This window comes from Monodelphis domestica, chromosome 5, assembly GCF_027887165.1.
Source record: "Monodelphis domestica isolate mMonDom1 chromosome 5, mMonDom1.pri, whole genome shotgun sequence".
NCBI classification, from domain to species: domain Eukaryota; kingdom Metazoa; phylum Chordata; class Mammalia; order Didelphimorphia; family Didelphidae; genus Monodelphis; species Monodelphis domestica.
Window position 1 is genome coordinate 218,385,410 of NC_077231.1, and position 15,313 is coordinate 218,400,722.

At 39.1% G+C, this 15,313-nt stretch overlaps 1 protein-coding gene across 1 annotated transcript; it reads left to right on the top strand.

Annotated features, from left to right (window-relative positions):
* The first annotated feature begins 1,692 nt into the window (after nucleotides 1–1,692).
* Nucleotides 1,693–7,310, top strand: LOC103104108 (prolactin-inducible protein homolog). Its single transcript, XM_007504477.2, has 4 exons — nucleotides 1,693–1,801; nucleotides 4,021–4,126; nucleotides 6,262–6,382; nucleotides 6,980–7,310. The coding sequence occupies exons 1-4, from the start codon at nucleotides 1,710–1,712 to the stop codon at nucleotides 7,105–7,107; spliced, it is 447 nt and encodes a 148-aa protein (XP_007504539.1). The 5' UTR covers nucleotides 1,693–1,709; the 3' UTR covers nucleotides 7,108–7,310.
* Nucleotides 7,311–15,313: the final 8,003 nt, after the last annotated feature.

A 15,313-nucleotide genomic window follows, 5' to 3' on the forward strand; every position in this document is an offset into this window, starting at 1 on the left:
TACACAACATTTTGGTAATGGCATTTAGGATGTTCAATAGAAGATTTATGGCAAGATAAACACTCAGGATTTATGTCAAGGCAAGCATTTGAATAGAATAAGAACGTCTGGATGAATTCTGACCTTTAGGACTACAAGCATAAATTAGATTATTTATCTGCTAAATATAGAAGTCAGACAAAGAGACAAAAATATTTGTCCCCTTTCTTGGACTTGTGAATTTATATCTGGGAAAACAATTCTGAACTTCCAGTATTCCTTGAACATGGTAAGAACACACTTCTTGAAAATCTGGAGTAAGGATCTGAGAGTGGGTAAAGTAAATACACCTAAAAAATTAAAAGTGCTTATGAACAGGAGTTAAGAGGTTCCATGAGAATAACTGTTAAGTCAAGGTCAAATTACCTTCCAAGTCTGACACTGTAGAGGTTCTATCCACACACAGACCCAAACCTTTAAACCTACTACACATGGAAAAAAGAGTAGACACTTGTCATGACAACCAGCCCCTCACAGAACAAGAGGAGGACAGGAAGTGAATAGAATTAGTTATGATAACACAGCTTCCGAAAGAATAGCTCATTATGGGAACAATTAAAGAGAAAAATGTCCTAATATACAGCATCTGGAGAGTATCCTTGGGTAAAAGTCAAGAATGGATAACTTAAAGAAGGCAGAAAAGTTTCCCTGGGTAGAAAATTCTATTACATCATTGAGTCCTTTTCAGTCATGTCTGACACTTTGTGACTGCATTGGGGTTTTCTTGGCAAAGACACTGGAGTATCTGAGGCAAACAGGATTAAGTCCATGTCACAGAGGTAGTAAATGTCTAAGGCCAGAATTAAATTCCTGAAGATGAATTCTCTTGATTCCAAGACCAGTACTCTAACCACCACACAACCTAGCTACCTATAAGTAGCAGTTAGTACAAGAAAATAGTAACAGTAACTTATTAACTGACATCAGGCATGTTCAACTCTTCATAAAAATCAAGTGTTTTTTCATTTCCTCTTCCAGCTCATTTTACAGATAAGGAAACCAAGACCAACAGGGTTAAGTGATTATCCAAGGGCACACAGCTTGTAAATGTCTGAGGGAAAATTTGAACTCAGGAAGATTAGTATTCCTGAGTCCAGGCCATGCACTCTATCCAGTATGCAACCTCGTTGCCACATAAGAGAAGTGTAAGAACTCAGAGATAAAAGGAATCTGAAAGTTTATGTGCTCCAACATCCTCATTTTACAAGTAAAAGAAACTGAGGTCCAGAAAGCTTAAGATAATACAGCTGGTAAATGGCAGAGAATGAACTAAAACCCAGATCTCCTAATTCCCAGCCAAGAAATTTTTCTATTATTCCATTTCTACTCTCCCATGATTGACAAAAGGGGAAAAGCCCTTCTAACATAAAGAGGATAAGCAGCTGTCCTATTTCTAGCCTGAGGACTCTCTGATATAGAGGGAAAAAAGGACAGCATTAATCCTTACCCAGGATGGTGCCACTCCAACTGGTAGCGTATATTGACTTTTTTCTTCAGAAAAACAAACTTGATGGCAATGAGTGCAAAGCAGGAGGAGTCAGGGTTGAAGGGCAAAGCTGATTGGCTATTGAACCAAAACAACAGCTTCTCTACAGTCTTCACTGATTATAAATAGTGGCCCCAAGCTAGGACTCCAGTTAGCTTGAACATCGCCCTTTTTACACTACAAGATGCCTCCTCTCCAGGCACTAGTGAGACACGGCATTACTGCATTGATCCTGGGGCTCTGCCTACAACTAGTCATTGGGCAGAATGAACAGAAGTAAGCCATCACTTTTGCTGATCTTTTTTTTTCCTTTTCTGTCAGGGAAGAGCCATCTCCCAACCTGGGGACTTCACATCTGCTCCTGTGGGGTTCCATTTCAGGTATCCCCCTGGGTGCCCATCTTCTAATATCCATATTCTATACTTCCCTATTGGGAAACTATTCTCCCCAAAGATAGGTGACTCTTTGCCCAAATTCCAGCAAACTCTGCCCTGGGCTCTGCTGGCTTCAATAGCCTTCCATACAAGCAGGACTCCCCAAATGAAATCTGAAGTTGGCTACAGATCTCATCTTCATTCTCGAAGACTTCCTATTCTTGTCCTCGGCCTCAATTGCTATCCTACTGGGAACTCCTTCAAATCTCTTGCCTTTCCTTCTTAGGTCCAGGAAGGGAGAGGCATAAGAGTGATGGAAAGAGCCATTCCTTCCTTTTATTCACTAAAAATGGCATCTAGGTAGAGCCTGCCTGGGGTCTGAAATTGGAAGAAAGGAACACATTGGCATACAGTTCTGGCTTTTTATTTCATACATAATGACCTTAGCACCCTGCCTGAAGACTGTTCCTTTAGGAGATCAACTGCTAACAGTACTACATTTATTGTGGGAATCTATCTCAGGATTCAGGACTGCACTGAGTAGTACCAAAGAAGAGGGTTGGTTTTGGGAATAGGACACAGGAGTCCTGACCCTCTGTCAAGAATTTTCTTTTACCCAGTATAGCCATAGAGAAGGTTGATGGAAGACATGGAAGTAGAGTTCCTTGGGAAGGAAAGAAACAGCCCTATAAGAAGGGCCTACTGTGAGCCAGGCACTGTGCCAAAAGTTTCACAAATATTTTCTTATTTAATCCTCACAACAGCCTTAGGAGGTAAGTGCTATTATTATTCCCATCTTACAGTTGAGAAATCTGAGGCAGACAAACTTTAAGTGACATGCTTGAGGTCTCATGACTAGGCAAGGTCTGAGGCTGGATTTGAACTCAGAAAGTAGATGAGGAGAGAGGGAGAGGGAAGGGATTAATAAATCTGGAGTATAGGATGAATAAGAGATAATAACCATGAGAAAGTATGGAATGGAGGTGAGGTAAATAGGAGGTCCTACAGAAAGAGAGGAGGAAAGATAATATGTGAAGATTCAAATTGTCTCACTGTCATGAGCTGGATTGGAAGCTAAGAATTTTTAAATCAAGAGAGTTATATTTTGGGTATTTCCTCATGTAAGGGAACCATACAAGTTTCATCAACCAAAAGACTAAGTTCTCAAAAAACTCTGGTCTCAGGTTCTATCATAGATTAGTTTGTAAAGTGAAGTAGTTAGCTATGTGAATTTCCATTCAAAGCTCAACTGAAATTATCAGTCTAATTTCCATTGGTAAGTATAGATTGGAGGTTGGGAGGTTGAATCCAAGGACTCCATCTTTAATTCTTTCAGCTTGAAATATATGTCCCAGACAATTAACATGAATTGGGTTGCCCAGCTGAGTGTGGTTGAAAGAAAGTGTGAGTACCCCCTTTCCTCTTAAATTATAAATCTAAGCCAGGTTAGTGCAGTAGCCTATTGCAGGAAATTCACACAACCTTTCAAAACTCTTAAGAGTTTGTCAAAAAGGTTAAGTTTTAAACCCTTTTCCTAGAACATGGAACTGACATATGGAAAAATAAAACCACCCATCAAAAGTTGTTTTCTGTCAGGATATTGTATAATCAAAGAAAATGTAGGGCTATAGATGTACCTCTCTTTATCCTCTGTGGTCTTCTTAGTAAAAATGAGAGCACAAGAGGATGGTTTTATCTTCCATCCAATTTGAAAATTCTAGGGCACCATAGTTATTTGGTGTCTTTCCCAGGATACTCTGGGCCTACACTGGAGAATGTGCAAAGAAGAAATAAATCGCTCCTTGGCCAAGTATTTGCTATCTGGTCAGCAACTAAATAGTCATCTCAGTCCAGTGGAACTGTATGACTTTCTCTCTACACCTCAGTTTTCTTCTAGTACCTAGAATTAAGGAGTGCTAAGAGTGTGGGGTCTCAAAGAGAAAGAAGGATTCATACCCTTGAGACCATTTTACTTATTCTTTGCCATTTCATCCTTTCAACCTCTCTCTTCTGCATGAAGCAGATCATCTATCTCTGGACCACTTTCTGAGACCATAGATTACACAAGCCTATAACGGTTTATCAGAAAAGTAATCTGCTTCTCTATATCTCCATTAATAGCCGGATGCCACTTATTGTGAGCCTGGCTCCAATACCAGATGGTAAATCAATGGAACCAACTGAAGTCACATGTAGTGTTTCAACTGAACTGAGAGAATGCCTGCCAGTGAGTATGGGACAAACTTCATGCAACTGCAGTGGAAGGGGATGGAAGAAGAAAGAGGGGGGAGGAAAAAAAGAGGTGTGGGAAAGAGAGGGAGACTAGGGAGGAAGAGTGAAGATTTGTAGGGACAGAAAAAAGAGAAGGGGGAGGGCAATCACAAAAGTCAAAGAAATATGGATGAAGAGTCAGGCCAGAGATATTAAGGGAGCCTTCATGGTCAGTGATGAGGACAATAATCTAAGAGGAAACCCATCATGCCCTGTCACACCATGAAAGAGGAAGGTGGAGGGACATAAGTTAGAGGGAAGAAAGAGGCATTTGGGGGTACTCGAGTAGAAGGATTTTCTTTTCTCAGAAGTGTTTCTCCCATCTAGTGACACTAGCAGCTCACTTTCCTTCATTCCTCCTCCCCAATCACAGGGACCAACAACCACCACAGTGATGCCCATGAGAATATTAGAAAAAACTAAATAGAAACAAACTTGTCTATGGAAAGCTTCCCCTCTATAAGGCATTATCCATGTTCTTGATGAGACATTTCCGGTCTCTCTTGAAAGTCCTCTTATCGTTGTATATTACCCCCCTTTACTGTCTACCTCTCACTGGCAATTACTGGTGTTCAGTGTTCTATCCTCAGGGATCTTCTGTCTAATGTTGTGGTTGTTGCTGTTGTTCTCCAGTCATTTCCAGCTCTTCGTGGCCCCATTTAGGGTTTTCTTGGCAAAGAGAATGAAATGGTTTAACATATTGTTCTCTAACTCTGGGGGTAGGGGGTTAAGTGACTTGACTAGGATTACACATTTAGTGAGTGTCTGAGGCCAGACTGGAGCTCAAGATGAGTCTTCCTATCTTCAGGGCCAGCTCTCTTTCTATGTGCCAGCTGGTTGCCAAAACTAAAGGTAGACTAGAGCAGTCCCCAGATAATATGGCAGGTTAAGAGGGGACTTCCAGAGATTACTTGTAACAACCTCACATCTAAGCAGATGAGTGAAGGACATTGAATTGGGAGTCAGAGGACACAGCCATGGGGTCAAATCCTCATCCTGATACTAATTTCCTCTGTGCATGGGTTAGAGACAGACAGACAGACCGAGACAGAGACAGAGATAGAGACACAGAGACAGAGAGAAAAAGAACTTTGGCAAGTTATTTAACCTCTCTAGTCATTTTCTTGACTTGAAAAATGAGAGATTTACACTCAATGCCCTTGAAATTCTCACCTAAAACAACTATGAAAGACTAAGTAATTGATCAACAAGACCACCAACATGATTCCAAAGGACTCCTGATAGGAAATACTATCCACCTCCAGACAGGGCTGATAGACTCAGAATGCAGACTGAATCGTGTTTTTTTTTTCCTTTCTTTTCTTCTTGCATTTTTTCTGGACATACTTATTGCAGAAATTCATCTTGCATGACTTCATATTGGTAAAGAGATTGTATTTCCTGTCTTCTTAGTAGGTATAGGAATTCAGCTGAACATGAAATACAATTGAATTAAAAAATAAATTCTCAACTAGCTCTATTATCATAAAATATCCCATCTAGAGACAGACATGATGAAGGGTAGCAGCTAGGTTACCCTTCAGATAGAACACTAGGACTAGAGTCAGGAAGATCCAAATTCAAATCTGCTTTCAGACACTTACTAGTTTTGTGACCCTGGGCAAGTCACTTAACCTCTGAATATCTCAGCTTCCTTATCAAAAAATAGGGACCATAATAGCTTCAGTGCCTGAGGGCTGTGGTGAGGATCAAATGAGATAATATTTGAAAAGTATCTATTATAGTGCCTGCACATAGTAGGTACCATATAACTGGTTATTCCCTTTCCTTCTCCTAAACCCTGGGAGTCTTTGATTCTAGTGGGAATTGGGAGTTTTGTAGGGAGGAAAAGAGTTTTCATTGAAGACAAATCAAATTCCACCTGATGTGTATCTGTGGAGTTTCTCTTTCTGTAGGACTTTCTTTATGGATGAGTGTCTATCCCCTCCCTCCACCCCTCCTCCTCTCCTTTCCTCCCTCCCTCTATGGACTGCTAGCCTGCCTGCATTCAGGTCCCTTCACTCTTCTTCTCTCTTCTTTCTCCCTTCTTACCACAATATTCATGCATTCTCCCCATCTCTTTCTTCCCAGATGAAAGTCAGTATTTCAAGCAACAAACCCCTTAACTGTGATCCTCCACCTTATGACCAAGAAGCCTGTATATGTCCTGAGGATCTTCCACGTAAATTCTTCTTTAATGTGTGCAGCAAAGGTGAGAAAAAAATTAATAGAGGCTGAGAGATTCTGAGAGAGAAAGTCAGACAGACACACAGGCAGACAGACACAGAGAGAGTGACAGAATGACATAAAAAAAGAGACAGACAAAGGGGAGAGACAGTCAGAGACAGAGAGAGACAGAGAGACAGAGAGAAAGAGCTGAGGCAGGGAGACAAAGAAAGAATCAGAGAAGGGAATCTAGGGCAGAGGGCAACCCAAAAAGAGAAGGGCAAGGCAGAGAATGTCACAAAGAAGGAGAATGAGCATTGGGTAAAGAGGAAGAACTGGCATGACAAGAGAATGACAAGAGAGAAGAATCTAAAGAATAGGTGTGGTGAGGGCTCAATGACAGAGTACATACTTGAGGTTTCAAAAGTGCATTATCCAGAGGGGGTAGTGATAGAGTTTAAGCTCCTGCGGGTAAATTGAGTTTCAGAAGTGCTAACTGGAGGTAGGCAGAAACAAGAAAAGTGTTTGAAAAATGTGTTTTGGGTGACTAAATGATCTTTCTAAAAGGTACATAAGAAGTTGATTTTGGGCTAAGGGATGCTTCTAAAAGTTTTGAAACACCATCACTCCCCATTTTTTCTAGGCAATGTATCTTTGACCTGCATGGCTGTGGCAATTAATGAAAAAAACATCTGTGAACCTGGAAAAGGTGTGTTTCCAATAAATGGCTTCTTTTATTACCACAGGAGACCATACAAAGTAACAACCTAAAGTGAAATCCTGTTCTCTCTTTCTCTGGCTGGTCACCCTATGGCATATTATCTTCGGATTAAGTGTCTGAGGCCAGTATAGTCTCTGAGATGAACATCCCACAAATTTCTCTGCCTGGCTGGGTTATTCGAATCATGTTTTGTTTTATTTGCTTCCCCCCACAATACCTTCACTTACACACACCTTCAATAAAGTTCATTGCTCGCAACAATATTTTCCTGTGTCACGATACTATGGATTTGGTGGATGCTGTCCTTTAAAAATACTCTCACATCTGGGTGCAGTGGCCTATTTCTGTATTCCCTGCTGCTGGCAGTTGGTGGATCTCTTGAGCTCCTGGATTTTGAGCAGAAGTGGCCTAAATGGATGGAATTGGCTCAGGTCAGAAAAAAAATGGAAGAAATTAAGTTTCTGTGTGGGTTGGGATTAGAATCAGGCCTACATTTGTCAGGTCCAGAACTGGGGAGGAAAGAGGGGTGGGAAAGATCATGAATCATGTAACCAGGGGAGAATATTCTAAATAAATCGATTAATTTTTTAAAAAGGATCAGGCCTATGAGAGGTCGATGTACCTCTGGGCAAGAAAAAGAATAAGAAAGGAAGAGGGAAAGAAGCAGAAGGAGAAGGGAAGGGAAGAGAAGTATTATTTAGATGAGCCCCAGAAACAGGGGACCACCAAGTTGCCTAAAGTGGGAGCAAATCAGTCCTTCTTGAAAATGGAGGGGATCAAGGTGTTCATAACAATCTAAATCTTGAAAGACTCATAAGTAACACCAGCACATCCTGCCTTAGAGTGATAAAAAGATGCAGAGTTTAATGATTCTTAAGGACTTTCTCAGAGAATGATATTGGACTGGAACATTAGAGATAATATTTTCTGTTTAAAAGATGGAGAAATGGAACCACAGAGAGGTAAAAATGATTTACCCAAGGTCACTTAAAATTTAAAGATAGAACCTGGACTAGAATTTAATTCTCCTGACTTCTAGGCCTTGGCTCATTTCATCAATGCCATATTGTTCCTCTGGTTTTAGTTTGTGTTGGTTCTTGGGTAACCATCTGATAAATACCTATCAGAACATAGATTCAGTTTTTCTTTCCTCCTAAGTAAGGCAATTGCCCAAATTAACTTGGTCTCAGTCTGTTGGCCAAGCTTGATCACTATATAGTATACAGATATAGATATAGAGAAAGAAAGAAAGAAAGAAAGAAAGAAAGAAAGAAAGAAAGAAAGAAAGAAAGAAAGAAAGAAAGAAAGAAAGAAAGAAAGAAAGAAAGAAAGAAAGAAAGAAAGAAAGAAAGAAAGAAAGAAAGAAAGAAAGAAAGAAAGAAAGAAAGAAAGAAAGAAAGAAAGATACTTAGAGAGAGATAGAGAGAGATAGATAGATAGATAGATAGATAGATAGATAGATAGATAGATAGATAGATAGATAGATAGATAGTTAGATAGATAGATAGATAGAATATATAAATAGAAAGATATATAGTGGACCAGAGTCTACTATAGAGATTCCTTTATTCTGTGCAATTCTTGCCCTTCAGCCTTCTCTTTACTGTTGGTCTAAAGGCTTAAAGTTAACTTGGAGATATAGAAGGTCATCAAGGACATATCTTTTCATGCACTGAGCAAGAAGAGAAGAAACAGAAAGGAAGGGAATAAAAGAAGTCTAGGGAAGGTCCCATTAGTCTATTCATAGAATTCTAACTCCGCAATTAAAAAATACTCACTTGCAATATTGAAAGCAATCAAAGGATATCTACATCTGCTCTGATATAGAGGAGAAGGACCCCTACTTCACATATCTCAAGGGGATGGTATGTATATAATATATTAATTATGATAACCTAAAGTACAGCACACAATATTACCCAGCATCACTCAGAGTTTCAACTGGAATCTGATCCTCTCCTAGCAAGATCCTATGTGTCTAAATCCAAAAGTTCTTACCCCTCAAAACCCAGCTCCCTCTTTTAGTCCCCACTTGCCTATTGTGGAGTGATACTACTTTCTTTTGCCCTCTCCTGTCCTCTCTGCTCTACTCTTATGTATGTCTTTTCTTCTGCCTTTGACTGACTTCTACATAGTGCCTTCTTTTTTATGAGAGGAGCATACTGTTGTTCTTCTGGGTGCTCTAGGGGAAATAGAGAAAAGCTACAAGGTCCACTCCTAATACAGTCTAGAGTTACATCTCTTTCCTTCGAAATCTACAACTCTTAGAATGGGATTCCAGTCTGGTAAAGAGGTTCGCCTTGGGATCTAGGCATCTAGACAAAATAAAGGAGATTCACTTGAGAACAGGATTTTCACAATTGATCTCTTAATGGAAGCTCAGTGCCAATTCCCTCCACTTATCCAACTACACAAAAAGCAAATGGCAACAATCTTTTTCCAAGATAGAATGACTCTGTTGGGACTCTGAATACTTGGACTTCCTTGAACAAAATGTTTAAACGAGACTGCAAATAGGTAGCCATATCACTGTAGCTATTTGACACTTCATTATTATTCATATTAACATTATTATTCATATTAACAAGCAAAGACTACAGAGTATAACAGGAAGCAAAATGGAAAATTTTGATTACACAAATTGAAAAGATGTTGAACAAGAACAAAATAATAAAGTTAAAAATATATGGGAAAGCATTTACTAGGAAATTTCCTTATGACAAATTTCTCTGACAAGGAGATCTGATAACCAAGATTTGTGAGGAACTGGTTCAAATATGCAAGAATAAAGGTGCTTCTGAAGGCAACAAGAAAATGCTGAAGATGGTTAAACATGGCAGAAATATGATGAAAAACACATTTTTTAAAAGGATAACCTGAACCTGAGTTGACTTTATATGAATTGACTGAATAGAAGAAGGATGGAAGGTAAAAAAAGAAAGATTCAGAATAGGTGAACATCAATGATTATAAAATTAGAGAACTTTAAAAGAAGAATAAGTCTCAGGGGGAAGATGAGATATTTCCTTGTGTATAGTTGGAGTTTTAAATGCCTATATAACCTCCAGATGTAGCTCAAGAAAGAAATTAAGGCTGAACATAAAGATTTGAAATTCATTTGCATGTAGGTAATGATTTATTTTTTTTATTTTAATTTTTTTTTAAATGTGACCAAATGAGGTCACCAAAAAAAGATGCAGATGAGCAGAACCATGATGGAGACTTAGGATCAGCAAGTGCCAAAACCACTCTGACTATCCTTCCAATCTAACCTTTAGAAAGTACTTCAAAACAACAGGAGTCAAAATTGAACAGTAAGATGGACTGAGGGGGACTCTCCCACTGGACACAACTTGAGAGATAGTCAGAGAAAACTGATTTTCACTGGAAAACAGAACTGGAAACAAAATTGCACATAGAGGAGTGCTGGCCAACCACACACCCTTCCAACTGTGCCAGATTCTAAGCCCAAGCATTGGCCAAATTCTGGATTCCACGAACCAGCCTACACAAACCAAAGAGCCCCTTGTACCCACCATTTGAAGTACCAGATCCCAGGACCAGCCCACAGTAAAGTCTAGAAGTCCATAGTGCTGGGCCCTTCAAGCCTCCATGATAGCACTAAAGATATCTCCCAGACAAAATACCTCAAGGAGACAGAATCAGTGAACATCTCTCAGAATTCCCAATCCACTGGCAAAAAGGCCTGGGAAAATGAGAAAACAGGAGAAGAAACACTTCATGCTTGAAAATGACTGCAGGGACAAAGACCAAAGAGTAGAACCAACAGGGGATGGTGAAATCTAAGCAACCACATGCCAAACTTCAACAACAACAAAATGGTAATTGGTCTCAAGCTCTGTAAGAACTCAAAAAGGAATTCAAAAATCAAATAAAACAGGTTGAAAGAAAAAGGGAAGATAATGGGGGAAAGAAATGAAAGTAATGCAAAAATCAAATAGCTTAAAAGAGCAAAATTGGTCAACTGGAAAAAGAGAGAAAAAACCCCGTGAAGAAAAGTGTGCCATGAAAAGTAGAATAAATTAAATGGGAAAAAAGGATATAAAAATCATGGAAGAAATTCAGCCTTTAAAAATTAGAATTGGACAAATAGAATCTAATGACTTCATGGACATTAAGAAACAATAAAACAAAATCCAAAGAATGAAAAAAGGAAGAAAATATGAAATCTGTCATTGAAAATACAATTGATGTGGGAAATATATCCAGGAGAGGAAATTAAAGAATTATTGGATTAATTGAAAGTCATGACAAAAAAAAAGCCTAGACATCATAGTACAAGAAATTATCCAAAAATAAACTGCCCTGATATTCTTGAACAAGAGGGTAAAATAAAAATTTAAAGAATTCTCAGATCACCTATGGCAATAAGTCCCCAAATAACACCCCCCCAATGTTATAACCAAGTTCAAGAGCTCCTAAGCCAAGGAGAAAATATTGCAAGAAGCCAGAAAAAGAAAACAATTCAAAATTCATGGAGCCCCTGGCAGGATTGCATAAGATCTGGAAGCTTCCACATTGAAGGACTGGAAGGTTTAGAATATGCTATTCTGAAAGGCAAGGGAACTGGGTTTACAAGCAAGAATCACCTATACATCAAAATTCACTATATCCTTTCAGGGTAAAGGATGATCATTTAATAAAATAGATTTTCATGCATTCCTGAAGAAAAGACCAGAATTAAACAGAAAAGTTGATGACCAAATACAAAATCCAAGAAAATCACAAAAAGATAAATAAGAGAAATAATTAAAGGGATTCAATAAGGCCAAATTGTTTATCTTCCTATATGAAAAGATGATATCTATAACTCTTAAAAATTGCTATCATTATCTTAGTAGTTAGAAGATGTACATATAGACAGAGAATGCAGTAGTAAGCTGTATAGGATGATATGTTTAAATAAAAAAAGAACCTGGGGTGAAAAAGAGAGTTAAACTAAGATAAATGGTAAGAGGGGAGTAAAAAGGGGGTAAATATGAAATGCAGAGGCATAGGATGGGGGGAGAACACTATTACAGTGTAAGGGAGGATGAGGATGGTGATGGGTAAACTTTACTCTCATTGGAATTGGCTCAGAGAGGGAAGAACAGCCAGATTCACTGAAATATAGAGTCCTATTTCACCCTATAGAGACATAGAAGGGGAATAAAAAGGAGGTTTTGGGGAGGGGAGTTATATAACAGAGGAGAAAGGTGGGAGAGTTATTAAAAGTAAAAGAAGATGCAAATAGAAAAAGAGGACAGTTCCTTTGGCACATGCATGACTAAGGGCCGGATCATAGATGATGAGCCAGCAAAAGATACCAAGAAGGACAAGTTAAATAGTCAGCAAGCAAGGATTTGAGGACACATTCAAAATTGGATCTTCCTTTCTCTAAACCCAGCATTCTATCAACTGTACTACCTAGTTACCTAGTCATAAGATGCTACATTATGATGATGGGAAGGAAAAGATAAAGAATGTAGAAGGAGTAGAAACAGAAGAAAGCCATGCCATGAAAGCAGGGGGAAAGTGGAGATACACATGAGCAACAGGCAATCAGTAATGTCAAAAGTAGCTGAAAGGTCAAGAATGATGAAGCCTAAGAAAGTTCTTTGGATTGTTTCATTAAAAGATCATTATCAACATTAGAAATAAAAGGTTCATTCAAGAGGTAAGAATGGGAAATGAAACTCTAAGGTTGAAGCTTTGGGCAGGTAGCAAGTAAGAAAATTGGGGAGATGAGTAGAGATGACTTTTTGAGGTGCCTAGTAGGAGAGGTGTTGAGAAAATGAGGTTAGCTGAAGATTGTTTAAGGAGAGGAAAGATATAGGCATGTTTGAAAGCACCAGGGGAAAAGGCAATAAATAAATGAATGAGAAGATCAAAAGGGAGGGATAAGGAGATGTATTCGATTGTGATCAAATAGTGGAACTCATGCATAGGCCAAATGAACGCCTTAAAGATACACCTCTTATCAATCCAGAAATTGAGTTATATACAGATGGATTGTCCTATGTTCACAATGAGAGAAAATTCACAGGGGCAGCTAACAATGACAGAACACTTTGGAATGCATCATTGCCAAGTCATGTTCTGCTCATGGTCCTGAAATTAGCTAGAGGGAAAAGAGCTAATATTTTTTCTGGATTCACAATACACTTTCTCCACTGTACATTGGTCATCACACATATAGAAAAACAGAGGGTATAAAACTTTAGCTGGGAAACCAATTGCATCTGGCAATCTGATAGATCATATTATAAGTGCTGTAGACTTTCCTAAAGAGGTGGCCATAATCCATTGTAAGGCACACACTCATGGAAAGGACAAAATATCTCTAGGGAATGACAGAGCAGATATAACATTAGCATACCCTGCTAGGTTCAGTCCCCACCATGTGCTGAATTTCTCTCTGATCGAAAGGCATAATCTCACTGAAGCCTATGATGGAGAAGAAATACAGTCATGGAAAGAGCTAAACTAATCAAAGGTGTCTGGATTGCTCAAGGGGGTAAACTTATTCTCCCTAAAACATTGTATCAAAATTTATGCACTGTAATTCATGCAAAGGGATATTATGGAGTGTGAGGGATTCTGGATACCATACAGAGGTATTGGACAGCACCAGGAATTACAACTAATGCTATTAGAACTTGTCAGGAATTTGAAACACGCAGGAGATATAATCAAGGACATTTTAAGAGTGTTGCATTGAGAGGCAGACCACTCAGCTATATGCCTTTCCAGTGTATTCAAATTGATTATATTAACATGCTTAAAGACAAGGGATACAAATATGCATTGGTTATAGTGGATAGACTGACTAGATGAGTTTAAGCATGTCCGTCTAAAGAAAATGATACTGCGACGGTAGTGAGATTTCTATTAAAGGAGATTATACCTAGACATGGCATTCCTGAGACCATAGATTTGGACAGGGGGTCCCACTTCACTTCCCAGGTTCTACAAGAAATCTACAAGAACTTGGGGATTAAGTGCAATTACCATTCAGTTTATCGACCCCACAGTTCCCAACAGGTCAAGCGTATGAACAAAGAATTGAAACCACAAATAGAAAAACTCTGTTCAGAAACACACTTAAAATGGACAGATGTTTTGCCTCTTGCTTTTTTCAACATTAGAACGAGGCCTAGGATTGACCTGCATATATCACCTTTTGAAATGCTATATGGTCAGCCTCTTTGGCATGGTAGGAAGGTAAAGCCAGCTTACTTGTCCATGTTAAGAGGGGAATGTGTTCTTCATAAATATTTAAAATTGAAACAACGTAGAATTGAAGAACTAAGGAAACTGGGTTTGCTTGTACAAAGAATATCTTTAGATTTTTCGTTGCATAAGATAAAACCAGGTGATAAAGTATATGTCAAGAATTTTATTAGTGAATCTCCTACAGAACCCAGATGTATTGGACCAACTATGGTAGTAATGACAACCCCAACATCTATAAAGGTTGATCAAAGAGATCCATGGTTCCATGTTTCACACATTAGATTGCATCACCCCCATAATATTGAGTAGCCCTAGGAAAATAATTGAAAAGCAATAACAGTCCTGCCTGAGAACAAAGGAAAACACCTGAGAGTACTTGCCACCAGAATACAGACAAGAGAGCACTGCACATGTTAACATGATAAAAGGATAGCACACCTGAAGAAATGCAGCCAGTAATACAGAGAAGAGGAAAACATGCATTTCAAAGTTTAGGAACCATATAGAAGCCTATATATATATACATATATACTGAAGGGAAGGGGGGTGCACTGTGTCCAAATGAACAGTTCCTGGAAAAACTGCAAGACCGACCACAGTTGAGACAGATATCCTGGGAAAAACTGCAAGGCCACAGTCGAGACAGATAACCTGGAAAAACTGTAAGACGTCCTCCCAAAGGCCACAACTGTTGAAACAGACAAGGCCACAACAGATATCCTGTTCTTTTAAGCTGCTCTATATATGTGCACTCCCGATCCTACCCCGCACGGTTCTTTTGGGCAACCGTCCTAGCACTAGTAAATAAATCTCTCCGTGCTGTTTTTTGCATTGTCTTTGCATGTTCCTTTGTGGGGTACTTCCACTCGGACCCTAACATATGGGGGATCGTCCAGGATGGTAGTAGAACCCCCCCAGGAGACACCAGGACAAAGGGAACCCTTTCCCAGCTCTTGTGCTGAAACCCTGAAGGTGAGTTGATTGATGAGTGAGTGTGAGAGTGATTGTGTAAGGGGGGAC

Excerpts from the sequence above, each read along its gene's own strand:
- LOC103104108 (XM_007504477.2), top strand. The coding sequence starts at position 1,710 with ATGCCTCCTCTCCAGGCACTAGTGAGACACGGCATTACTGCATTGATC. Across the intron at positions 4,127-6,261 it reads AACTGAGAGAATGCCTGCCA|ATGAAAGTCAGTATTTCAAG; the intron begins GTGAGTATGGGA and ends CTTTCTTCCCAG. Across the intron at positions 6,383-6,979 it reads CTTTAATGTGTGCAGCAAAG|GCAATGTATCTTTGACCTGC; the intron begins GTGAGAAAAAAA and ends CATTTTTTCTAG.